Below are 26,984 nucleotides of genomic sequence, written 5' to 3' on the forward strand. Positions count from 1 at the left end.
TACTGCTTTCCCAACTTTCACTTAATACTCTTCTTGTTGGATGCATTTCTTTTTGACTTTGTAAATTAGTCCAATAATTTGCCCTCAACTGTTTCCTTCTAAGGCTTAATGGCATTTCTCCAACCTCCACCTGAAGCGCAGATATTGGAGTTGATTTTACTGCTCCACAACATATTCTCAACGCTTGAGCCTGAATTATGTCCAACCTTTTTAAAGATGAACTAGCAGCTGAATCAAAAACAATACAACCATAATCTAGAACTGATCTAATTAATGCAATATATACATTTTTCAACGCCATACGATCAGCTCCCCATATACTTCCTGATAAACACCTTGTGATGGACCGAGTTAAAAAAACAGGAGGAGTCACAGGATATTAATTAGAAAAATAGGGTTTTTTATTTTAACCCAAAAAATAGATGACAAAAGATAAACTGAGCTCATAAAAGAGGTCAAAGAAACAAAACTGAACTCAGGCAAAAATGTAAACAAACTGGCTGTACAAACAAACATAACTGACCTACAAAGAAATGACAGACAGGGGTATATATACTGGCTGATCAGACCAATTTAGACACAATAGGGGTAACTAAACAGAATACAATTACAAACAAAACAAATAACAGTACAGCTAAGTTTGACTAAACTAAAGACTCACAAAATGAAAATCAAAACCATTAAAGTCCAAATACCAATATTCACCTAAATGCAAAAACTCATCTAAAGAAGGAAACTACACATTCCCCCGCCAGCAAGGACCAGTGGTGCAGTCCAATCAGCATCCAAATTTGCTGAGCCCTGGCCCCCCCATCTTTTGTCAGCTTCAGAGTGTGGCCATGGATTTGGCCATCACACACTCCCCCACTTCCTGATCTTCCCTCTGGCTCCGAGAAAGGTAATCAGCAGTGGTGTTGTCCTTGCCGGGGATGTAGTGAACCTTAAACCGAAATGGCTGCATAGCAAGGTACCATCTGGTGATTCTCCCATTAGTGTCCTTCATTCTTTCCAGCCACTGGAGGGCTCTGTGATCAGTCTGAAGTGTGAATTCTCTTCCTAGCAAATAATATTTGAATGAGTCAAGGGCCCATTTAATAGCCAAGGCTTCCTTCTCCACGGTTGCATAGCGCCCCTCTCTTGGCAGCAGCTTGCGGCTGATGTAGGCAACTGGATGTTGGTCCTCCGGTGGTCCCTGCAGAAGCACTGCCCCAAGGCCTCTTTCAGAAGCATCAGTCTGCAACACAAAGTCTTTTGCAAAATCAGGTGAGTGCAAAACTGGATTCTTACTCAGAGATTGGCTAATGTCCTTAAATGCTGCAATAGCCTCTGCTGTCCACTGAATTTTAGTGGGACTTCTGGAGCCCGTCCTGTCTGTTAGGAATGCTGCTCTAGCTGAAAAATTAGGAATGAATCTGTGGTAGAATGCAGCCATGCCAAGAAAAGACCGCAGCTGTTTCCTGGTTTGTGGGAGCGGACAGGATGCTATCGCATTGATTTTATCAACTTGAGGTTTCAGAGTACCACCTCCAATGGTGTACCCCAAGTACTGTATTTCTGTCCTGGCAAGAGCACACTTTGCTGGATTGATGGTAAGGCCTGCTAAACGCAGCCGATCCAGGACCTCCTTTAGATGGTGAACATGCTCTTCCCAAGTTGCACTGAAAACCACAACATCATCAAGGTATGCACAGGTGAATGCTGAGAGCCCAGAGAGTACCTGATCCATTAGTCTTTGAAATGTTGCTGGGGCCCCATGGAGACCGAATGGCAGGACTGTGAACTCGAACAATCCCCAGGGGGTGCGAAACGCTGTCAGCTCCTGGGACTGTTTAGTGAGAGGCACCTGCCAGTACCCCTTAGACAGATCAATAGTTGTTAAGTATCTTGCTGCCCCCAGGTGCTCAATGAGGTCATCAATACGTGGCATTGGGTAAGAGTCAAATTTTGATATAGAGTTGAGGTACCTGAAGTCAATGCAAAATCTTATTTTGCCATCCTTTTTCGGAACCAACACAACAGGGTTGCACCACTCACTTGTTGAAGGTTGGATGATTCCTAGAGACAGCATGAGGTCCATCTCCTCCTTCAGCTCCACCCGGAAGCGTTCGGGTATCCTGTAACTCATACGCTTTATGGCAGCATCTGGTTTTAAAACAATGCTGTGCTCCACCAGAGTGGTGCGACCTGGACACTCTTGAAATATGTCAGAAGTAATAAGAGGTGTTACCTGAGACTGTTGCTCGCTGGTGAGATGGCTTAGGTCCAGCACAGAGGATGTTACTGAGGGCAAATAGTCATTAACTTCTTCCTCCTCCTCCACTCTGTGAATAAGCAACACCTCAGTTTCATTCTCCTTCCTTGGAACCCACTCCTTGAGAAGGTTAACATGGAGCACTCGACTCCCTCGCTGGAGACCTGGTGTAGAGACTTGATAGGTAGTAGGTCCAGTTTTCCTCAGTACTTCAAAGGGTCCCTGCCATTTTGCTAGCAACTTGCTGTCAGAAGTTGGCAACATTACCAAAACCTTCTGGCCAGGAGCAAAACTTCTGTGGCGAGCTTTCTTGTCAAACCAAACCTTTTGGTGTTTCTGAGCAGCTGCCATGTGACTCTGAGCCAACTCACTCATTTGCTGCAGTTTATCCCTCATATGGAGAACAAATGAAATAATGTTGACTGGATCCTCTTTACTCTGATCTCCCTCCCATGCATCTCTTAGCAGGGTCAGAGGGCCCCTCACATCATGACCATAGAGGAGCTCAAATGGGGAGAAACCAGTGGAAGCCTGAGGAACCTCCCTGTAGGCAAAAAGGAGGTATGGCAACCACTGGTCCCAATCAGAGCCTGTATCATTCACAAACTTACGTAGCATTTGTTTGAGAGTTTGGTTAAAGCGCTCTGTCAGGCCATCCGTCTGTGGGTGGTATGGTGTTGTCCTCATGCTCCTGATGCCCAACAGCTTATAGACCTGTTTCAAGAGTGTGGACATAAAGTTAGTGCCCTGATCGGTTAAAATCTCCTGTGGAAATCCAACCCTTGAGAAAAATTGAACCAGTGAGGAAGCCACATGTTTTGCTTTAACAGTCTTTAGTGGAAAAACTTCAGGATATCTTGTTGCATAGTCTGTGATGACAAGCATGAAGCGATTTCCAGATTTACTTTTTTCCACCGGGCCCACTACATCCATCCCAAGGCGTAGAAAGGGTGTACCAATAATGGGAAGGGGTTGAAGTGGTGCTTTGCTAGGGACTCTCATTGAGGTTTTCTGACACTCAGGGCAGCTTCTGCAAAATAAAGCAACATCTGATCTTAAACCAGGCCAGAAAAAATATCGCTTGATGCGAGCAGTGGTCTTATACTTCCCAAGGTGGCCAGCCCAGGGAATAGAGTGTCCCAAAGTCAGCACTGTTTCACGAGCCTCCTTAGGGACAACTAACTGCTTAAACTGGCCATGTTGATGATATAAAATGCCATCTTGCAGTATATACTGCTCTTTATTTGTGTCAGATCCTACAGAGGCCTCCCTCCTAGCCTTCAGCAACAGGGCAAATAAAGTTGGATCATTCTGCTGCATTTGTCTGATGTTTGTGGGTATTGAAAAACCCAGTGGCATATCTGGAGCCACTTCAACTGAAGTCTCACCCAATGCATGTTGAAATTTCTCACGCCTTCTTTGACTGCGTGGCTTCCGAGACTTCCCAGGTTCCGTCTGCAACTCAGCCTCGAAAAAAGGTAAAGCACTAAGTGTTGCAAAATGCTCATCTTGATTTTTAGCTTGGGCTCTGGTTACAGCCACGTTACAGCTCTGCACATCCCTCAATAAGTCATAGATGACAGGCAGATCCTCCCCCAAAACTACAGGATAGGGTAGGTTATCAGCTACCCCAACCTTCAACAGATAGGGAGCTCCCTGCACCTCAACAAACATATCAGCAGTGGGGTATGATTTCTCATCACCATGTACACAGCGAACTGCTATCGTTTCAGAAGGGCATATACAATTAGTTGGTACATGGTTCTTGTGCACTAGAGTCTGTGTGCTGCCAGTATCTATTAAAGCATTTATTTCATGCCCAGCAATCTTCACTGTAATGATTTTACTTGACTGCTTTATTTCAAGTTTAACATCCACATTCTGATGAGGCACAAAACACACTTGAGTTAGCTTACTCTGATTCTTAGGGCACATGGGTTTGGTGTGACCTTCTTGTCCACAGAGGTAACACACTGGAGGCCTTTTTCCTGCCTTAGAAGGCTGGTTTTCTCCTAAAAAAGGCTTACCCCCACCCTTTGCTAGCTTCTGATGAGGCTGATAAGGTGGTAACCGACGTGAATCTTTGGCAGCTCTCCATGCACTGTTGCTCCATGGCTGACTCCTACTTCTGGCAGCCACAAACACGTCAGCGAGAGTAGCAGCTTCTGCAGCAGACTTCGGATCGTGCTCCTTGATCCAAACCTGAAGCTCAGGACACAACATTCTCAAAAATTGTTCCAGAATAATCAGTTCACCAACTTGTTTCACAGTTTTATCTTTAGGCTGAACCCACTTCTCATAAAGTTCTTTCAGCCTTGAATATAATTCTTTTGGACTCTCATCAAGAACATCAAGGCAGCGAAATCTTTGTCGGTAAGTTTCTGGATTTATATCATATTTTTGTAAAATGGCAGCTTTTACCTTTCCATATTCCAGGGAATCATCCACATCCATGTTAACATAGGCACAGCGAGCCTTACCCGTCAGAAGAGGAATGAGATGGAAAACCCAGTCCGATTGTGGCCAACGATAAGCAGCTGCAATTCTCTCAAATGTGGTCAGAAAGTGCTCAACATCATCTTCAGCAGTCAATTTTTCCAATTTAGGATGAGGAAGGTGCACAGACTGACCTGTTGAGCTGAAAGCTGAATCCTCAGGTTGAGATGTTTTTGAATCTATCATTGAGTTGTAACAGGTGTGTCAGTTGATGTGGGCTCAGGGGCGGGTTGTCACGGACTGTAATTTCCATCTAGCATAACAGCCAAAACTGATGGTTGGAGCTCCTAAAGCCTGGTTCTTGTTGTGCAGTAAACTTGCTCTCTGCTTTTTCTCCGAACTTCCTAGTTTACTCCATAAAGCCTAACAATCCCCAGCAAAATATTCATCAGAGTTGGCTTCTGAGCTCTCCTCATCAGCTTCACTGCATGCTGCTGAAGCCTCCTTCTTTCCTCTCCTCTGATTGCTGAACCTCTTGTCTCCACTTATTTCCTTTTCTTGCGCAGACGTTCTGCATGCTCAAAAAGTTTGTTGGTGGGGAAAAATTGCTCACAAAAAAAAAAAAAAAAAAAAAAAAAATCCTGCTCCTCAACCAAAATCCTCACTCTGACACCACATTATGACAGTTAAAAAACAGAGGATCACAATATTTATTAGAAAAATAGGTTTTTTATTTTAACCAAAAAATAGATACAAAGATAAACTGAGCTCATTAAAAGAGGTCAAAGTAAACAAAACTGAACTAGGCAAAAATGTAAACAAACTGGCTGTACAACAAACATATCTGACCTACAAATAAATGACAGACAGGTTTATATACTGCTGTATCAGACCAATTTAAACAATAGGTAACTAAACAGATCATATTACAACAAAACAAATAACAGTACAGCTAAGTTTGACCTAACTTAAAACTCACAAATAAAATCAAACCATTAAGTCAAATACCATATTCCCTAAATGCAAAAACTCATCTAAAGAATTTTATAAACACATTCCCCCGCCAGCAAGGACCTGGTGTATGTCTCAATCACATCCAATTTGCTGAGCCTGCCCCCATCTTTTTCAGCTTCAGTGTGTGCCATGATTAGCCATCACACACCTCATAATATTCAGTACTTTCTTACAGTTTTGGCGACCTGTTGAATGACCTAATTGTTTTTGAAGAATAGCCCTTAGATAGATAAAACTATAATAAGATAGGGTCAAACGTCATTTACCTCCAATATAAAATATATAAGGATTTGAAAGTTGCAGAACAATATATCCAAAAACCAATATGTTAAACAAATAAAAATTTATATGAAATAAGCATTTCCACTTAATACACAGAACAGACACTGCTACCAGTTCATTTAAATGTGCTTAATGTTTTACACACTTGTATTAATATAGTTACTACATATGATCAATTTACCGAAATAATTATACTTCATTAATTAATAAAACCAAGCAGCTGGATGATTATGGATCTCCCACTATCTTTGATTGGCAGAGTTAACTCATCAAATTACTATACTCCTAATTATTTACTTATTCCAATCGTGTCCCCTAAAAGTCCAATATTTTTTTTAAGGTTTGGATCAAGCATATCTCGATTTTTATGGTAAGAATTCCCCTGGTAACTACTTAAGCACAAACGCGTATTCATACTTTTCAGTTATCTTTGATGCATTTTGTAATAGATTTGAATATTCTGATAGTAATTGTTTAAATGTACCTGTACTGAACTACTATCATTGATGAAAGATTTATCCTGCTTCTTTTCCATGATTGTCTATCTACTGTTGCTTCTGGTAAAAATCCATGGCGGTATTATGATGTTGGTGTTGGGATGACTAATTTCCAGATTATTCAGTTAAAATTCTTTTATTTTATTTTCAATTGTCCATCCAAGACCCCATATCTTTTGTTTCTTTTTTCCAACATGGTTTTAAAATTTCCATAGCTGGATGATCTGAATTATTGCTCTGCAAATTTAACCAATAATTTAATTCCAAACCCTTTAATCTTCTTAATTCTAATGGCATTTCTCCCATCTCTACTTCATTGCTGCTCTTGGTGTGGTTTTTAAACGCTCCAGAACCCCAATCTTAAGCATTGAGTTGTATTACCTTAGTTTTAACCAAATGTGCTTTTGCTGCTGAACCGTAAACAATACAACCAAAATCTATGTTAGCTCTTATCATACCTGTATAAACCTGTTTCAAAGATTGCCTATCTGCTCCCCAATCATTTCCAGCCAAACATCTCAAAATATTTAAGATTTTCTTACTTTTATCAACAACTTTCTGGATATGTACATTCCATTTTAGTTTATCATCAAACCATAATCCTAGAAATTTAATACATTTTACTTGCTCTAACTCTTGCAGGTTGAGATGTTGTTTGAATCTGATCAATTTGAGTTGTAACAGGTGGTGGATCAGTTGATGTGGGCTCAGGGGGCGGGGTTGTCCTGGCCTGTATTTCCATCTGCAAAAGCCAAAACTGATGTTGCAAGCTCCTAAAGCGCTGTTCTTGTTGTGCAGAAACTTCTCTCTGCTTTTTCTCCCGAACTTCCTGTTGTCCCATGAAAGCCTGAAGAATCCCAGCAATATCATGCAGAGTTGGCTCTCTGGGCTCCTCCTCATCAGTGGCTTCAGCTGCTGCTGCTGAAGCTCCTCCTTCCATTTCCTCTCTCTCTGATTGCTGGGAAGCCTCTTTGGTCTCCACCTTATTTCCTTTTCTTGGGCGCAGACCGTTCTGCATGGCTCAAAAAGTTTGTTGGTGGGGGAAAAATTGCTCACACAAAAAAAAAAAAAAAAACAGAAAAAAAATCCTGGCTCCTCAACCCAAAATCCTCACTTCTGACACCACATGTGATGGACCGAGTTAAAAAAACAGGAGGAGTCACAGGATATTAATTAGAAAAATAGGGTTTTTTATTTTAACCCAAAAAATAGATGACAAAAGATAAACTGAGCTCATAAAAGAGGTCAAAGAAACAAAACTGAACTCAGGCAAAAATGTAAACAAACTGGCTGTACAAACAAACATAACTGACCTACAAAGAAATGACAGACAGGGGTATATATACTGGCTGATCAGACCAATTTAGACACAATAGGGGTAACTAAACAGAATACAATTACAAACAAAACAAATAACAGTACAGCTAAGTTTGACTAAACTAAAGACTCACAAAATGAAAATCAAAACCATTAAAGTCCAAATACCAATATTCACCTAAATGCAAAAACTCATCTAAAGAAGGAAACTACACATTCCCCCGCCAGCAAGGACCAGTGGTGCAGTCCAATCAGCATCCAAATTTGCTGAGCCCTGGGCCCCCCATCTTTTTTCAGCTTCAGAGTGTGGCCATGGATTTGGCCATCACACACCTCATAATATTCAGTACTTTCTTACATTTTGGCGACCTGTTGAATGACCTATTTTTCTTATGAAGGAATAGCCGCTTAGATAGAATAAAAACTAGAATAAGAGTAGGGTAAACGTTTTACCTCCAAATATAAAATATATAAGGTATTTGAAATGTTGCAGAACAATATATCCAAAAACCAAATGTTAAACCAAATAAAACATTTATATGAAATAAGCATTTCCACTTAATACGACAGAACAGGAGACACTGCTACCAGGTTCATTTAAATGGTGCATTAATGGTTTTACACACCTTGGTATTAATATTAGTTACTCATATGATCAAATTTACCGAAATAATTATACTTCATTAATTAATAAAACCAAAGCAGAGCTGGATGGATGTATGGATCTCCCACTATCTTTGATTGGCAGAGTTAACTCAATCAAAATTACTATACTACCTAAATTTATTTACTTATTCCAATGTGTCCCCTTAAAAGTCCCAATATTTTTTTTAAAGGTTTGGATCAAGCAATATCTCGATTTTTATGGTGAAAGAAGGTCCCATGAGTTAAACTTATTTCTTTACAGGCTCCCTATACTAAAGGCGGATTCAATCTTGCTGATGAAGATTCTCAGTCATCCAGGTCATAGTCATTCTGTAAAAGTTTAGAAGAGGCTTCCTGGAGAGGGAGCGAAACGTCTTCAAACCTTGAAAACCAAGTACAGTGGATGGTTTTTTGTAAACTTTTACAGAACGGATTCAATCTTCCAAAATTCAGAATGTATTACCTAGCTTCCCAGTCTCGTACACTATGGATGTGGATTTATTCAAATAGCAATGATGCAAGGTGGGTCTCGAAAAAACAAAAACTGAAATCCATGACACTGGCAATCATCCATTTCTTCGGTTCAAAAAAGCAGCTCTCTACAATTACATCAAATAATTTAATCTTAGCTGCCTACAATGCATGGCTTCAGTTACACACTCTTTTAAACCTAAACATACAATTGTTGATTAACACACCACTTGAAGATAACCCCAGCATTCCTCAGCCTATAGCAGATGGTATACTACAAACCTGGGTCAGAAAAGGCAGAACAGTTGGCAATCTTTATACCAATAATGTCTTTGCCAGCTTCGGTCAATTATCTGAATTTTATGACTTGCATAGGCAGATCAGATACTGGATTAAGAGTCAAACATTGGAGATATTTCCTAATAAACCAGAGGAAACCCTGCTTGAATCATCTTTATTAGATTCCAAACGTACCACTACAAAAGGACTTATTTCTTGTGTTTACAAAATTGTTTTTTACGATTCACCAGCATATGACAAGTACTCGAAAAAATTGAAATGGGAATTGGACTTAAACTCCAACTATGATGACAAAAGCTGGGGCAGATTACTAAACTCATCTGAAACAATATTAATATCAACAAAACATAGGCAAATTCAATTTAATATTTTTCACCGCATATACCCCATATACCGTAGGTTGAATAAGCTAAATGCCGGTATCACTGAAATGCCAGAGGTTTAGGACGTCTGTAGGAGATTTTCTTCAAATCTTTTGGAATTGTGTTCGTTTTCTTATATTTGAAAAACCTCTTGACCTCGTATGGATTTCTGGGTTTCCAGTCAGCTATCAGACGGTGATTAACTGCTTGTCCAACGAGGGGCTGGTGGTCATTTGGCGAGATGTAGGGTAAAGTCTCTTTGGGGCTAAAAAAATAATAATAATAATACAACAGAATAACAACTGTCATAATTAATGCGAATTCTAACTCAAACGTACAGTGAAAATGGTAAAAGTGTCTCTCTATATTCATTTTTCTTATGAAATTTGGATATCCAGCCCACATAGATATATATTTTGGGATATATAAATAATATATATAATTTTGCCAACATCTGAAAAAGCAAAGAAAGTAAGGAGTTTAAAGCTGAATTGTATTAACAAGATCCAGGTTAGACAACTGTTTCTCTAGGAAACTTATGAAAACATTTATGTTTGGTCATTCCTATATTTTAACCTCTATAAATTGAATTCTTTCAGATTCTAAATCTGCAATTTTTTATCACGTATTTTGACAGTAAAAGCACAAGAGTAAAATAAAAAAAGAAAAAGAAAAACAGAACAAACCAGACAGTCCTTCATTGCTTTATTAGTTTTACAAGTTTTCTACTGATATAAAAAGGAGAAGAAAAAAATTTAGAATTTTAATTTTTAAGGTTCTTCCAGTCTATTCCAGTGGCTGAATACACAAATGTCTCCAATCCACTGAGGGTTTCTTCAATGTCACTAATCTGCCACAGATGGGTGTAGAAGCCTTTTATGTCTCAGCATGCTAAAAGACTTGAGGAAAGCCTTCCCACAGATGTGGCAAACAAATGGCCTCTCTTTGGAGTGGATTTTTGCGTGTGCGTTGAGATCGCAGAGTCGTACAAAGCCCTTTCCACAGACATCACATCTGTAAGGACGCTCATCGGTGTGGTGTAGAAGGACGTGCCTTTTCAGCTCAGAAGCCGTTCGGAAGCTGCGGCCGCATTCAGGGGCGATGCATTTAAAGGGACTCTGCCCCGTATGCATCACTTTGTGCCTTGCCAAAGTTGACGGAGCCACCATCTTCCCACAGAAGGGGCACTGTTTGCGGAACAGCTGATGTAAGTGTTTGGTCTTCTGATGAACTTTCAGGGACGACTTTTCTTTGAAGCTCTTGTCGCACTGGGAACAGGTATATCGCTTCTCATTTCTAGAAGCACTGTGAATGAGTCTTTGGTGTCGGTACAGGTTGGATCTGTGGTTGAAAGTCCTGCCACAGTCGGAGCACAAGCACGGTTTCTCCTGCTTGTGGACCTTCTCATGGGACACCAGGTATGAGAAGGATTTGAACTTCAAGCTGCACTGCGCACACTGAAAGGGCAGACGACCCGTGTGCTGCCATTCGTGGCGGATTAAAGCGTTGAGCTTAGGTGAAATCTTTGGACAGTGATTGCATTTAAAGGGCCTGCCGATTTGGTGGCTGATTTCATAATGCCCAACCAAGCGCTTGAAAATTGTGAAGGTCTGGTCACAGCGAGTGCACTGAAACGGAGTGTGGGCGGTTTTGTGGCGGGCTAAAGTCGCAGCGTCTCGCAGGACCGTCCGGCACACAGTGCAGTACAGCTCATGGTGGGTCAGCATGTGCTTCTGCAAGGACACCTTGTACTGAAATGTATCTCTGCATTTGTCGCAGCTGAAAAGGTCCTGAGTTTCCTCCGGCTTGTCGGGATCTACGTTCTTTAGGTTGTACTCGAAGCAGGTCTTTTTCAAGTGCCTCTCCAGCGAGGAGAGGAGTTGAAACTTGGTGTTGCACTGAGGGCAAGCGTAGTCATTGTTGGGAAAGTGGCTTTTTATGTGAGCATTTAGCTTTTTGTTTACCTGCTGTTTGCAGATAAAACACAGGAAATTACGAGTCTTCTTCAGAGTGTTGGCTTTCGTATTGGAGCATTTGGGCTTTTGGGTTGGAGCTAATGTATTTTTAGAGGCGTCATTATTAGAGCAGCTAGAAACTGAATCGCTTTCATCGGCACTGCTGATATGCTCTGCAAACGAAGAACGATCGTCTGAGTAGTAAGACCAGGAATCTGCCTCACTGAAACTGGGATCGTCTTGCCGAGAGTCCTCTGAGTAGTAAGACCAGGAATCATCCTCACTGCATGTGGCTGCAGGAGGCTTTTGTAAAGACAATTTGTCGGTGCTTTTAGAATCTTTCCTATCAGACACTGTATTGGTAGTTTTGCTCAACTGCAAAATTTTCCTGGAAGGAGGGGTTTTAGCCGGCTGGGTCTCATCCTGTAGCTCCTTTTTCTCCTCCTCAAGAATCTTCTTCATTAACAGACCCCTGTTGGCCCTCACAGGTCGAGAATTTGTGGAGGCAGGTTTCTCAACTTCTTTTATCGCAACTTTACGCTTCTTTAGAACACGAGACAAAGCCTTCCCTTGACCTAGGACGTCATCCACATTCTTTATAATTTGTGTTGTACTTTCCTTAAGGGTTAAATCAGTTGATTCTATTAATGGACCTGAAGCTGCAGCAGGATTTATCTGTGATCCATCAACTACAGTGTCTACTCCCACAGGTGATGGACAGGATGGAAAATCTTCAGAAATACTGATTTTGTCTTGTCTTTCTAAAGGCTTGCCTGTTTCTGGATGAGGAAGTTTGAGGGCAGAGATGATGCAGGTACCATCAAGAGAAATATCTGGGAAAGAGAAGAAAAAGATGAACAACTGAATAGAATAAATAAATAAAGATAAACTTAATCAAGGATCAAGGTTAGTAACAATGTAAAGACCAAAACATACATACAGTGATCCACAAATCATTCACTTCCTGTATATTCCACATATTTATTCCATGAGACAGACACCCCGTCTACTTTTAAGGGTATGCTTAATTTCCTTTTTAATAAAACTTATAGTTAGTATCTTCATCTGTTCTGTTCCTGTTTGGCTGCGACACCATCCTGGAGAGAAATATTAGCTGTGCTGCTGCCATCAACGCCTATGTTCATAGATGTTGGAGCTCGAACTGTTTTTCAGTCTAGTGACTTCTGTCCTTCTTTTTGTGCTTCTTTTTTATGTCTGCTTCTGTCTCCTTGAACCCCAGTCAGCCTCGGCAGATGGTCACTCACACTGAGCCTGGTTCTGCAGGAAGTTTCCTCCTGTTAAAATGGAGTTTTTCCTCTCCTCTGTCGCTACAAGCATGCTTAGTGTGAGGGATTGCTTTCAAGTCAATGAGTCGATGCAATCAACTGGTTTTCCTTAGATAGAAAACTTTGAATCAATCTGACTGGATGATCTGGTTGACTTGTCTCTGTAAAGTGCCTTGAGATGACATGGGGCTATATAAACAAACTGAATTGAATTAAAAGTCCAATTCAGAATCACCATCCAGGTATTCTGCATCCTGTAAACAGAATTGCTCTAAATCAGTTTCTAGTCTCCCAACAAACAATGCAAACCACCCTGAAGACAACTTAGAGGTGTTCACCCAAGTAGCAGTCCTAATTTAACGACCAGAATGGCACATATTGCTTCGCATTGGGTCAGGCTGTGGCAAAGCCCAGAAGAGACTTAGGTTATGTAATAGTTTTACATTTATCAGTAATACATCTTTTCTTAGGCCTCTGATTATTGACTAACCATTGTTATCCAGCTGGCTAAGGTCCTCATGATATTCCAGAAGGAGTTTAAGCTCGTTGCACTGAGACACAGACTGCACACATTCGGCTAACACAGAGGAAACCTCCCCGAACATGGATGAAACCTGCAAATAATTAAAAAAGTAAAGATTAGATGGTCATTCTTAATAAAAAATTAAATAAAGATCATACAAAAATAGGGATTCCTTAATAAATACCTGATGGAAGGTATGAACAGGAAGGACATTTTCAAGTCTTGACAAAAACAGCCACATCAGTGCATGAATGGCTTCATCATATGTTGCACCGAAATCTTCATGGAAAACCCTCTGAAAATTAGAAAATATATATATATTATTCAAAAACAAAGACAGAGGAGTAAACACATTTCCTTATGAATTAAAAATTCTAACACTGCTTGCTATAAACAGTAGATGGCTGTATTTAATAGGCCTTAATGGATTATTTAATAGACTACTGAAACGATAGTGATCACAGCATAGAGTCATAAAAAAAAAACATAAACACTAACCTGAAAGAAGTGTTCCCTCTCATCAGGGCTTTCCAGCAACTTCTTAACTAGATTAACAAAGTCTAGATGAGACACTTCTAGAGTTGAACCAGCAGTCTGAAAGACAAGCATGATACATCCCACAAATTAATAAAAGCTATTTACTGGGAAATGAAGAACAACGAATGAATGAAAGAAATAATTCCCTTTCAGGAAGCAGTTTAATAAACATGCAACTATAATCTACCAGTAGAGATTCCTTTTTTTTTATACAAAAAATACAAGTCATGTTAGTTAGATTATGGACAACGTGTGACGTCAGGGAATACATCTGGGATTGCAGCACCAAAGGGCTGGTGTCTATTAGTTCAGGCACTTTCTTAAGCGTTGTGTCACAGGGAACTGCCCTTTATTTGTCTCAGCATTGTGTTGTAATTAGGGCTGCAACAAACGATTATTTTTCAAATCGATTCATCCCTTGATTATTTTTTTCGATTAATCAATTTATAATCGGATAGCTGAAGATTCATTAAAAAATACTTTTTTTTTTAAATTTAAAATACCTGTGCAGTTCTGGATAGAGCCTATTAACAGGCATTTTTTTGATATCTTAAATGGAAAATGTTTATATATTTTTACAATCTTGGTATAATTGCTGCTATAAGTGGTTCGCTCAGTCAGTTAAAGGTTTTTTTAGAGTCTCTATACTCTAGTTAAGGATTAATCGATTACTAAATTAGTTGACGATTATTTCAATAATCGATTAATCCGATTAATGATTTCAGCCCTAGTTGTAATCCTAAAATAGGCTGTCAAAATGCAGTCTGGGATTAAAGTACAAGAAAAGGTGCATGCATAATACAATCTGCTAACATGTTATGTGGTCTTGTTTTAGAATTATGCCACACTCACTGTAGTTCTGTACTATCCCCTGGTGAGTTCCTGTTGGTTACAGGTTTTAACTATACTCTGAGATGTTTTATCAATGTTAAACGTGTACCTACCTCACAAGATCATGTAAATAATGACAGAAATTATGTGAAAGAGCTTTAGTCACCTCCTCGAGCCATGACCTGATGAGCGTTTCCATCCTGTCCAACTGTGGCTCAACAAGCTTAGCATCAGGAGTAGTTTCCCTCTGGCATAAGTCTAGGATCAGCTGATAACAACAACAAGATAACAACAGATTGCTTACATTATTTTACTCTTTGAAATTAACAGTGATTGTGACATTTTCCCCTGCAGGATGATTACTGTTATATTTTAACGCCCAATTATTTATTGCCCTTTTCTAAGCAATGCCTTAAAAAAAGGTGCCTACCCGTGCTCTAAGGCCCAGTGTGAGCTGGGCTCTCTGCCGTCTGGTAAGTAGCTCAGGAAGGATCTCTGTAACCATCGACACAAATTCCTCCAGGATGCCGTAGTCAGCAACAACTTTCTGCTGGAAGGTTTGCCAGACTGCAGCGGAGGCCAGCCTTAGCGGCGGGATCAGGAGACGAAGAGCGGAGAGGGGAAGTAGCATCTGTTTACCTGAAAGTGAACAGATGCTGCAATTAAACTGAGGATCATTTTTTACTGTTTTATTAAGAACATGGATGCATTTTCAAAAAATACCAAACAAATAAAATGAGCTAGTGATGTGGTTATTTAATGAATCCAGCTCTTCAAAGAGTTTAGTGCAGTTTGTGACTTTTCCAATGACTATAGTCTCCTTCCAGACAACTATGTCTTATAGTTGACAAGAGAAATTATCTTTAGAAGAAAGAATGACAGCTTTTCTAAGAGTTATAGTACATCTAAAAGAACAAGACTTCTGCAATAATATGCTTTGGATTGGCGGCTGCAGGAAGGACCTTGACACCTTTGAGACACTGAGTCGAGGACAACCCAATTATGCTATTGTTAAATAAGAGGCTAGAACAACTTGAACAACTATTGATTATTGACAGGAGAATAATCTCACACAAGACCCATTGGGGGTGAGACTCACCCATCTTAGTGTCTTTACACATTCTCACTCCATATTCCCAATTTCTCACACTGAAAAACGACAGACGTTGTGATCAAAATCCAATCCGTGTTTTTAATACAACCTTAGTGCTAACACACGAGGACTTGCCAGGTTCATATCCAGTCTGCATTCCATCCTATTAACTGTGTCAGATATTGAAAAAGACAGTTGTTAAGAGGTATGTCATTTTCATTTTTATCTAATCTCATCTGGACTAGGATAATTCTCTTTGAAAATTATTGAAGATTTTAAGCAATCTAGTACTTGAGTAAATATGACTTAAAGTACAGCAGCTAGCTTAAGTTATTGATTTGAAGACTGGTTGTAGGATAAAATCCAATTGTTTGTTTTTTCTTTGCCTAGTGCTTTTTTAAGTCCCAGTTATAGTCCATGTTTTTCCTAAATTCCCATTGGAATTTAGGAGTAATTAAACCAACACAAATATTTTAATTCTTAAAGCTTTCAGGTTTGCCTCTCAAACCCATAGGAGGTCCACAAAAAGGAAAATAACATTGCATTTTATTTTTCAAAAGATCAGTCACCCAAGAAAAGACCAACCACATTCAGAGAGGATGTGGAGAACAATTTGTTTATCCTGGATTCATAGAGGAGAAACCACAGGGATGTTCTTCTTTTATTATTACTTATCATATTAATTTATCTTTATTTTGGTCCATTTCCATCGCACCTTTCAAACTGCAACATCCAGAGAAGTGCCGTCTCCTGTCATGGTTAGTTTTTATAAAATCTACAGCCTTGTTTACCTGTTTTGTCAAAAAAAAAAAAAAAACTAATAGCATAATGAATGAAGCTTTTTAATCCTCAGCCTATTACCAAATATTCATACACAGTGTAGTTTGCATAGGTTTCGACTGCACTGGTTCCTGAATCAGTGCCAGTAATAGCTTATTAGTTCCCCATTGTTTAATTTACTTGAACTGCAGAGAATAAATAATGAACAAAGTTGTGAAATTGTTACCGGTAGTTGAAAGTATATTTAAGATGCAAGTATTTCAGTAGGGCCCTTTCTGCTTTACTTCAATTCTCTAAACATTACAAGAATGTAGAAAATAATGTATATTGTGAGAAAAATGTTCCACGTAACTACAGAACACTTATTTTTACTCAGTAACATTTACTGTGCTATAATAATTCCACATGTTGCTGCTTTGTTTCAGTTAAATCCTCTAAAAAACTCCAACCTGTAGCTGCACCTATACTCATCTAACCCTGGGAGGGTTTCATGACCGAACTATTTTAAAATCTCACCCCAAGGTTTGGTGAAATGTTGGTAGCCCTGAATACTAGTAACTATTAGTTGTTAAATAAGATGAAAATTTTTTATTTCATTTTTTTTATAAATAATTATAAACATATACTCACATCTACACCTTACAGTAGCAGAGCTTAAGAAATTTCCCAATCTGAAACAGGCTGGTCAAAGTTTAATTAGGACGCTTTACACTAAATATAAAGCTTTTTATATGACTCTCTTAATATAAAAAGCTAATTACACAAAGCTTCGGACCACATTTAGACAGTAAAAAATCGGAAATAGATTTTACCTTTAGCAGTTAGCATTCTACAGCATTATCTAGCAGCAAAGCTACGTCTGCTAGCTAAACTTCTGCGCATACGCAGGCTGTAACTTACCCGAAGAGTGGCACAAACTTTCCTTAGAAATATTATCTTCCATGCTGCTTTTGGAATTATACTTCATTTAATAAAAAAATAGACATATATACTGAACAAAATCCCTCGGTTATTTTTAGAATGCAGCTTTGTCCGACGTTTTTATCTGTCCGTGTTGCCTTGTGCTTTGATAAATCATTCCGGGGTTAATATTTGTTGAAAATGTTTTAATTCTACTCAGAGAGAAATTAAAGGGTTTACGTTTTTTATTTGTAATTATATGAAATCTATAAATGCTCAGTATTTAAAACAGTTTTTTTTTTTTTTTTTTTCAAAATAATAACCTCTATCATCTTGCCTAATATGACTGATATCTGGCATTGGAAGACATGACTAATGCTTTTTCTCACCTGGGAGAATGTGATAAGTTTGTTGGCTCCACATGCATTAGTGGTCTCAATACTGCCATAATGCTAGACCATTTTAAGATCATCACATAGTAGGGATGGAAAAAAAATATTTCTTTCAGTGTTTAATGTCATGCAATCGCACCCATCTGCTTCCAAAGTTCATTAAGCTCTGCACCGGTGGCAAAGGAGTGGATCATCCTGAAACCTAAAACTGATGTAATGTGATGAACCCTTCTCAAGTGAATGATTGTGAACACAGTCTTTTTTTAAGCAACTATTTAGCTAAAATGGTGCTTAAATCTTTTAACTACTTGCTTTAAACTTAAAAGTAACATGTTCAACTTTCTGTAGAAAAAGTGATTTTATGATGATTAAAATCTGGGAATCACATGATTAACCTAACCTAATGGGTTCAAATTGTACCTTTTTATCTTCCATCCTCAGACTGAAACATTTTCAATGAATTTATTTTTCCAGGTTACAATGTGCAGTCAGAAACAAAAACTCTTGGATTAAAATAAAATGTAAATCTGTCAAGAATGTGAATATTTTCTCGAGGCAATTTAAAAATGAACAATGCTTAAAATTCTCTGGACTGTTTATTGGAATCAGCAACAAAAAAAAATAAATACATCAGCATCTAAAAGATGGAAACTTTCTGTAGTGAGGCTTCACATACAGCACATAAGCTTGACTTTTGGCATAAAAAAAAAAAAACTTTCTGAAATAAACAAGCTTGGCAATATAGTTTAATCACACGTGACATGGTGTGCTTAATGAAAGTAGCATGTGAAAAAAAAATCATTTACAGAAATTAGTTAACTGGTCTCTTTTTACACGTCTTTCCTGTGTTCGCTCTTCATAAGCCTTTAATATGGAGAGTTAAAATACAGAAATCTGTTCCGATAAAATCTGAACAAACATATTTGGATTTGTTTCGTTTTTTTTCTTCTTTTGGACAAAGTATTAAGATGTATTGCATTTATATTTCAGGAGGAACTTTACAATCAGGAATGTAAAACTTTAAAAAGAGGGAGGAAAAACATTAACATTTTAAAGGATTCAACAAATCTTCCAAATTATTTTATGAAAAACATGTTTTCATTGTAAATATTACAAAGTTTATTATCCCAGTACAAGAAGTCCATTTTATTAACAGACATTTCCAAATCTCAGCAATTTTACATCTTTGCCTCTTACCTGCCAATTAAACACTTACATAGAAAACATGAACTGCTTTTCTCCCTTTTATACCAAGCAATAAAAAAATGTTAAGGCAAGATGCTTCAAACAGAAATCTGCAGTCCACCAATTCAGAATCGAGAGGGGCCGTCAGCAGCTCCAGAGCATCTCTCTGTCTCAGGCATCTTACACTGGAGAGGAAGAGGAGGTGAAGGAGAGAGGGAACGTGGTTTCATTGTAGTTATTCGTTTTTATTTTTTTTTTAGATCTTTGTCTCCAAAGATGTCCCATGCTTTTCCTCCTCTCCTCGCTCCTAATCTGCTGAGACGCTTCCGTTTGGCGCTTAGGCTGGCAGACTCAGCTTCTTTCCTTTAAGTACTGAAACCAGACAGAGCAAAAGGGTTAGGGCTGCCAGCAGTGATCAGAACGATAACACAGCCTTTGGTTTGGTTGATCTGCTATGAAAGAAAATACAAGCAAAGTTTTATAAAACTCAAGCAGAACCAATGAAATCTGCCAAAAAATTACATTAGTACATCTGATCGCGCACTTTTTTAAATAACTAACTTCAGGATGTTTGACCGTCTAATCATAGACCCGATTCTTGGGCGCATCAGATGTTTGTAAATTGAGCTTCTCAGGAGTGACAGTCAATCACACAAGAGAGGACAGAAGGCCAATCAGAAGCTTGTGGGCGGTCTAAACTCAGGGAAGTGTGCTTCAGCTTGAGCTGCGGTTTTCCACTAGGTCCTATTGTACGACAAATGTCCGTTTACTGCACGTTTTACAGTTTTTTATTTTAGGACAGTAAGGGCAGACTATACTTCTGCAACCGCACACATCAAATGTGGCTTGGGTCTAGTCGCAAACTATTCGAGAACTCGCGAGAACTTCTGCAGATGGTCACGAGAACTTGGGCGGAACTTGAGTGTTTATCTTCGTCTGCAAGAGATCACGGTCACAGAGATGGATCTAGAGTTGCTAGACATTGAAGAGGAAAAGGTTCTGTTAATGGAGTTGGCAAAAAGGCCGATAAACCTTTCGGCGTAGTTGTTCATTGTATTTGTTCTTTGTTTTTTAAAAATGGCGGGCCCCGGCATAGGATCCAAAAGGACGACCACACAGACAGCCGGATAGGCATAACAAGGACCAATCACAGCTGCTTTTTGTCTGCACATTTCCGCTTGAGATCTGCGTGGGTTTGCGACCGTGTGTTGTCAGGATTTTTTTGAGCTGCGCGAAGAAGGATGCAGAACCTCTGTGCGGGGGGCATGGTCGTGCACAGAGACAGATTTGACGGTGGCAGAGGCTATGCGAAGCATAAATTGGCCTTAAAACGTGCAGGGGACATGTCCCCCTTCCCAGATCACGTCCATGTGACCACGTAAGAACCCTAAATATTTAATGCAGAACAATTAAAATAAATTAAGATTCAAACTTTTCTGTAAAAATGTTAAGTTCTCACCTTTTGTTACATACAAATAGAAGAAATCGCAGTAGAGGATAGTCTGCACCACTCCGGCCACAATGGCGATCATATCAAAGAATCCTTCAAAGTAGAACCTCCATATCCAGTTGATGAGGTAGAGGGCCCTGTAGAGGCCTAGAAAGAACAGGTAATGGGTGGTGATGGTCTCCGCCTCTCCTGTTTTACTGATCATGAAGAGCTGTGGGAGGATGGCCACAGACTCCAGGTAGATGGAAAATGTCCACAGGATCTAGGGAGACAAAAAAACACCACTGCCATTTAGATTAAATACCTGACATCTAATCATATTTTTATTCAAGTAATAGTAAAAAGTAGCCTACCGAAAAAACACTCAAAAATATAAATGTTTTATTGGAAAAAGGGCTACTAAAGTACTGAGTTAGATCATCAGCAATTCTGGTATTTTTAAGACTAGAATAGAATATTTGAACAAATCATTTATTAAACAAAAATAAGAAAAACTTGAAATCTAAAAAGCATGTTCAACAGATGTGTAAAATAAACCCACCTCTGGGTTTAAGTAAAATTATGAATAGAAATACTGAGTATATTAGTAGAAATCTCTGACCTCCAGAGGAGAGAAGTCATGGTTGACCAAGAAAGCCAGCCCTCCCACAGGGACCACCAGGAACTCCACTCTGAAGGTGTCATGGTTGCCATCATAGGTCGCCTTGAACTTCATGTAGATCAGGTAGACGGTGGCGTAAGCACACCCGATATAGATGATCTGCAGGACGACAGTGAGGATGCTAGCTTAACGTAAACAGTACGACAGGTTGGATGAGACGGATCATCCTTCAGCAAACACAGGTGTGTTAGTTAGAGAGGGAGAAACACCTCAGCACTACGTGCTCCTGCCTGGAGGGAATTGCTGATGGTGCGGGGATTTACCTTCATGGTGGTGTTGTAAAGGGAGATGAAGGATGTGAGCAGGTCCAGGTAGCGAGTGGTGAACACCAAGGCGAAGAGGACCTGACTCTTTCCAGAGATACCTGCAAGCAGACAGCAGAGGGCAGAAACTGGAGGTTAGGCGAGCTTCTTTCTTTTAATAGTTAATGAATTCCGGGATTTAGAGGAAGCCTGTCATCTTCTCTTTCATTTAATTTTACAAAAAGAAAAAGATCTTCTGATTCAATCATTTTAACACCTAGAAGATGTTCACTGATGAAGCACCAATGTCAATAGTCTTCATTTATTTTCATTTAATATTGGGGATGTAGTTGTTCTAACCCTTTGCACTGCATAATTCAAAAGTGGAAAAAGAGTGAATTCATTTATTTGTCATGATTAGCTTTAACAAGCTATAATTAGAATAATTTTATAACCTAATTTGCTGAAAGTCTCTAAGGATAAATCACCAAGAACGTTGTATTTGATCCAGAAACTATTTGTTGCCCATTCAAATGGATAGGGAACATCTTTGAGGAGTGGAGGTTCAGTTTTGCCGCAGATTCTCTATAGTATCCAGGTTTGGCCATCTTGGATTTGGATGAGTCTTGCTGGGAGGTGAACTTTCACCATTTTTCTGTCATAAATACGCTGCACTTAGCCCCACATATTATTCCAACAACTCTAACCAACTTTCTTGTCTAGGCAGAGGAAAAGCATTCCCTCAGCATGGTGCTACCAACCCCATGTTTCCCATTGGGGCTGATCGTTTTGCTGCTACAGTCATTAAATGGTTTGGCTTGAATCTGTTCCTCCAAAAGTGACCAACCAGAGACGCACTAGATCAATAGATTCAAAGATGATCTCATCTGAGCTCATCGAAAGTCCCCATGGTGAGCAGTCATGCTTTGGTAGGTTTGCAGAAGTACTATATCCTTTCCACATTCAGATGAAGGATTAAACAGAGCAGGCAATTTAAGGGTGTTTTCACAAATGTTTAGTGCACGCAGTAGTGCGGCTCCAAATGTTAAAATAATAAATCTTTTCATTTTTCCAGCTACTACAGTTGCTTTCACACAAATTTAGTGTCGCTCTGGACCAAACACTGCAGTACATGGAGCGTGTCATGTCTCCATGACGACCGGCTGAAATCCAGAAACACTGCTACTGAAAGAGTAACAAGAGATAAATGGAACAAACTTCCATTACGGAGACTGAGGTACACCGGTTATTAGTAGCTCTCAACTTTATTTTTCTATATGGTTTGCACGTACAACTATTGGCAAAAGATTGTGCTTGAAAATAAGATGCTGATGCTCTGGGTACGAGGAATGCAAACCTCAGCCCAGTTCAGGAGAAGGCACAGATTAATGCTACTCAACAAGCACCGTGAAATCTTCATCTGGCACAGGTTATCTATGCAATATATTATATTATCGCACCAGAGTACGGTTGTTTTCAGATATTAACCAGTGCGCACCAGAGTTGGGCTGGAGCTACCACCTCTTCAGGCCACAATAGTTTCATACTGACCCAAAGAGGACCAAATTTAGGTCGATCTAAATTTAGAGGGACCTAAAGCTGCAGGTGTGAAACACCTAAAGTATGCAGTGAGGTTTTCTGACCTACAGATTTTGCAAGCCCTGTTTTATGTCATTCTCTGCGTACAATCTCTAAAGACACCGTAAAAGAAATAAAAAATGATGAAAGAAAATTAAATCTGTGGTCATTTTTTCAGTTACTTTTATATTAAAGGCACTATTCATCATACAAGCACGATTATCTGATATGTAGATAGGTGACAACATATCAGGAAAAAATTTTTTTTTTAGTAAATACTAACTTTTTAGACCTTGACTGTGATGCATTTGTTTCTGGGTCACTGGAGTTTCAACAAGACTGACTTCCAATGATGAAGAGCCATTGTTGTGAATCATATGCAACTAGCAGTGAAAACACAGAGATGCAGGGAAACAATCTGTAACCTTTGATCAAAACAACAACAAAAAAATATGGAAACACAGCAAATTGCCTCTGCAGCAGCATCCAAACCGTGGACCCAAGCATTGACTGTGAAGGCCCGCTGCCACGTCACAGAGCAAACAGAGCTTTGTAGAGGAACGTGGAGGCTCATTCATTGTTAGTGAATAAGTGAAGTTTAAAAAAAGGGGCCTTAGGTGTCAAACTAACACACTAGAGGAAGCACCTTCAGCTGTCAAACCATAACAACCCATTCTGCTCTAGGCGTCCATTCCTGTGCTCTAATGCTCTTCACTGTAGAAGTGTCGGCATGGAAGGACAGATTTACAAACAGAAACTGGAGCTTTGCAACACTATTAGCAAGTAAGCTAACGTTAGCTGGGAGCTATAAGTAAGCTTTAACTAGGAGACTGAAAACTACAATTATTTTAACGATAGAAATTAATGAAATGTTTAAGCTGTCTAAATCAAATTAAAATAAATGTACTCACCGGCACAAGACCTGGTTTTCCATATTTTTAGCAACAGAATGATGATGGCTGCTAAGTGGGACAGGTCGCCGGTTAGCCTGAAGATGTTCATGTTGGAGGAAGCCCCCTCAGTAGCCGACCTATCTGAAAGCTCTTAGATTAACTCCGTTACTGTCCGGAAACAGTACCCCCCTTCTTCCACCTGTTTAAGGTGTGAGCAAACGTGACGCTAGTAAAAAAATAGGGGTTTTGGCTCGGGTAAAGAGGGGAAAAAGGCGAGTGGAGAGCGACGTGGCTAGGAGACGTGGCCGACACACAAGCAGCCAATGAAAAGCGAGAAACGGAGGGCTGTCAGCCAATCAAATTGAGCGCCCGGTCTAATTTACATAATTTAGGTCAGAAGGACCCTGTCTTCCGGTTTAAAGGGAACTAACTGAGTTTTCCAATCACCTCCTAACTTCATCTCTCTTGGACTTGACGTGTCATTAGGATACGTGTAGAAATGATCAAGGATGGTCAAATAAAGTAAATCTTTGCGGTGTAATTTGTAAAGTTAAGGAGTCAAAAAATAGGAGAAATATTTATGCTTATTTAGCGTGTTTTAAGAGAAAAATAAGGGGGTCATTTTTTCACTATGTCATTCATTCGTTTATAAAAATCTTACTTTTTTAAATAAATATTTAGTTTGGAGTTAAATATCAATAAATCTAAAACAATGGCTTGGATATGTGGATGACACATTTGTCAAAATCCAGCTAAAAGAAGGGGAAGCTTTCATGTTAAGTCACAACACCAAATTCACCAGAGAAAGTGGCGGTTCTAGACCAAATGTACCAGGGGGCCAGGAGGGGGCCAGTGTGTTTCCATGGGGGCACAGAAAAGCATGAAATAAAACAGGGCAAAGGATTCAAATATATTAAGAGAGCTGTGTGAAGATACATTTCTGTGAAATTAGGTTTAATTAAAATAATTTTTCTTATTGGGTCAATATACATTAATAATTTACACAATTTTACATATTTTTGACTTAATTTAAGTTAAAACAGTCATTTACTATAAAATCTGAATTAGAACTCAAGAAAAACTGATAAATTCAGCTCTAAAAATTAGAGTGTTTTTTTGTTTTGAAAAAACATTTACCAGATGAAAACTGGGATCTTATCTCAATACCACTGAATATATCACCTTATTGTTTTTAAATAATTGGTAAAACTGAATTTGTAAAAAAAAAAAAAAAAAAAAAAAAAAATGAAAAAGATCCAAAGGACCTATCAGTAACTATGTCTGTTCCAGCACATATCATTAGAACTTCTTTGAGTATTATGTCTTCAGTACAGGGGCCAGGACATGATCAACAGGGGCACTGGCCCCCGTTGGCCCCTGTCTAGATCTACCTATGACCAGAGAGGATTCCAATGACAAAAAGCTACCCTTTCTGGACTATTTGGTGAGCATGGAAGGAGATGAAAACCTCTACATTGAAGTGTATAGGAAATCTGAATTATACAGACCAATATCTTTTTTTTTTTTACGCACACCACCCACTGGAACACAACTTTCAGTCATCAGAACCTTACAACACCAGGCAGAACATGTCCCTACAAAAACAGAAGGGAAGCAGAAGAACAGAAAGGAAGGAAATCCAAAAGACACGCAGCAGAACATAACGGTGAGAAGATTTAACGCAAAAACATCACCATCCCTTATGTTGCTGGAGTCTGTGAAAAACTCAAAAGGATTTTCTTCAAACACAAAATCTCAGTACACTTCAAACCAAACAAGACCCTCAGACAGAGACTACTGGATCCTGAGGACAAAAGCCTGAGACCTGCAATGAGCGGATTGGTGTATGCAGTTCAATGCAGTGAGGAATGCTCTGATCTTTATATTGAAGAAACCAAACAACTTCTTCACAGACGCATGGCCCAACACAGAAGAGCGACCGCATTGGGACAAGGCTCTGGGATACATCTACATCTTATGGACAAAGGACATTCTTTTGAGGACCAAAATGTTCACATTTTGGAAAGAGAAAGGTGTTTTGAGAGGGGCATAAGGGAAGCCATCTATGTTAAGAAAGAAAAAACAACCTTTAACAGAAGGGGTGGACTCAGATTTCACCTTTAAAAAACCTACAATGCAGCGATTAAGTTGATCCCTTCCCGCTATCATCGCAACCCCAACCCCTTTATAGTCTATAGCATATGAGTATATAGTCTATAGTATACTTTAATCCCTGAATTCTAACTTTTTTCAGAATTCTGACTTTAGTCTCGGAATTCAGGTTTTTTTTCTCAGAATGATGACCTTAATTTAAGAATTGTGACCTTAATCTTAGAATTCAGACTTTTTTTTCTCAGAATTCTGACTTTAATCTCAGAATTCTGATTTTAATCTGACAGCTAACAAACATGTTAGCATCAAGTCATAGCCATGTCTGTCACCTTCTGCTCTTCCATTAATGAAATAGCATCACCTGGGACCCCTCAGGCACGTAAAAAGTCGCCTAATTACGTAATTTTCCACCAATGTGTCACTGGCCCTCCCAAACAACTCACATCTTTGTCAGTGAATCTCTTCCTTAATGGTGCCCATCTACATTCAGAGTCAGAATTCTGAGATTAAAGTCAGAATTCTGAGATTAAAGTCGAAAGTGTGACTTTTTTCTCATATTATACTGAAATAAAAAAATCAGTTAATTCTTTTATTTTTTTTCATTGGCCCTATTTCTCTTCTGTATATAAGTCTACCCATAGATCACAGAGAAGTAAATACCACACCTTTTGCAAATGAGCCTTAAAAATTAGTCTCTCTGCCGAGGGGACTGAGTTATTTTGGACTTCAGGGGGGCTGTTGAAGAACTTTTATAAATGTGGCCACAGCCGTCTTGTATGGTGGATATTAATGGGAGCAGCAGCTTATCAACAGCTCATCAGGTAGTTTGACAGGAAGAAGCACTCACATCCTTGGCGCACAAAGGAGCGTCATCACAGATATTTCCTCCCCACTGTTGTACTTTATAACCACCACTGCTCCCAACAAATAAAAGTGTTATGTGATCACTTCCTTGCCATTTCTCCATTTTTTTTAAATAAAAAACACAAAA

General features: G+C 39.2%; 3 protein-coding genes across 3 annotated transcripts; all 3 read right to left on the bottom strand.

Annotated features, from left to right (window-relative positions):
- Positions 1-1,375: 1,375 nt before the first annotated feature.
- LOC119778629 lies at positions 1,376-2,697 on the bottom strand. The gene is made up of 2 exons (XM_038277965.1): positions 2,035-2,697; positions 1,376-1,964 (listed from the first exon to the last, which is right to left on the bottom strand). The coding sequence occupies exons 1-2, from the start codon at positions 2,645-2,647 to the stop codon at positions 1,876-1,878; spliced, it is 702 nt and encodes a 233-aa protein (XP_038133893.1). The 5' UTR covers positions 2,648-2,697; the 3' UTR covers positions 1,376-1,875.
- A 7,566-nt stretch (positions 2,698-10,263) lies between these two features.
- Positions 10,264-17,636, bottom strand: LOC119778611 (zinc finger protein 184-like). Its single transcript, XM_038277937.1, has 7 exons — positions 17,481-17,636; positions 15,138-15,346; positions 14,874-14,975; positions 13,838-13,933; positions 13,524-13,634; positions 13,307-13,430; positions 10,264-12,363 (listed from the first exon to the last, which is right to left on the bottom strand). Exons 1-7 carry the CDS (start codon positions 17,545-17,547, stop codon positions 10,421-10,423), a joined length of 2,652 nt encoding a protein of 883 aa, XP_038133865.1. The 5' UTR covers positions 17,548-17,636; the 3' UTR covers positions 10,264-10,420.
- Positions 17,637-19,232: 1,596 nt separating this feature from the next.
- Positions 19,233-24,192, bottom strand: LOC119778612 (ER lumen protein-retaining receptor 2). Its single transcript, XM_038277938.1, has 5 exons — positions 23,900-24,192; positions 21,432-21,532; positions 21,109-21,267; positions 20,517-20,769; positions 19,233-19,429 (listed from the first exon to the last, which is right to left on the bottom strand). Exons 1-5 carry the CDS (start codon positions 23,988-23,990, stop codon positions 19,395-19,397), a joined length of 639 nt encoding a protein of 212 aa, XP_038133866.1. The 5' UTR covers positions 23,991-24,192; the 3' UTR covers positions 19,233-19,394.
- Positions 24,193-26,984: the final 2,792 nt, after the last annotated feature.

The sequence above is a fragment of the Cyprinodon tularosa genome, unplaced genomic scaffold, assembly GCF_016077235.1.
Source record: "Cyprinodon tularosa strain WSP-4 unplaced genomic scaffold, ASM1607723v1 ctg136, whole genome shotgun sequence".
NCBI lineage: Eukaryota > Metazoa > Chordata > Actinopteri > Cyprinodontiformes > Cyprinodontidae > Cyprinodon > Cyprinodon tularosa.

Bases quoted from the DNA above. Each gene is read 5' to 3' on its own strand.
- LOC119778612 (XM_038277938.1), bottom strand. From the start codon at position 23,990: ATGAACATCTTCAGGCTAACCGGCGACCTGTCCCACTTAGCAGCCATC. The intron at 21,268-21,431 runs GTAAATCCCCGC...GTCGTCCTGCAG, and splicing joins TTTACAACACCACCATGAAG to ATCATCTATATCGGGTGTGC. The intron at 20,770-21,108 runs GTCAGAGATTTC...TTGTCTCCCTAG, and splicing joins ATGACTTCTCTCCTCTGGAG to ATCCTGTGGACATTTTCCAT.
- LOC119778611 (XM_038277937.1), bottom strand. From the start codon at position 17,547: ATGAAGTATAATTCCAAAAGCAGCATGGAAGATAATATTTCTAAGGAA. The intron at 13,431-13,523 runs GTATTTATTAAG...AATTATTTGCAG, and splicing joins CTGTTCATACCTTCCATCAG to GTTTCATCCATGTTCGGGGA. The intron at 12,364-13,306 runs GTTAGTCAATAA...TCTCTTTCCCAG, and splicing joins TAGCCAGCTGGATAACAATG to ATATTTCTCTTGATGGTACC.
- LOC119778629 (XM_038277965.1), bottom strand. From the start codon at position 2,647: ATGAGGGATAAACTGCAGCAAATGAGTGAGTTGGCTCAGAGTCACATG. The intron at 1,965-2,034 runs GTGAGTGGTGCA...CATTGACTTCAG, and splicing joins AATCATCCAACCTTCAACAA to GTACCTCAACTCTATATCAA.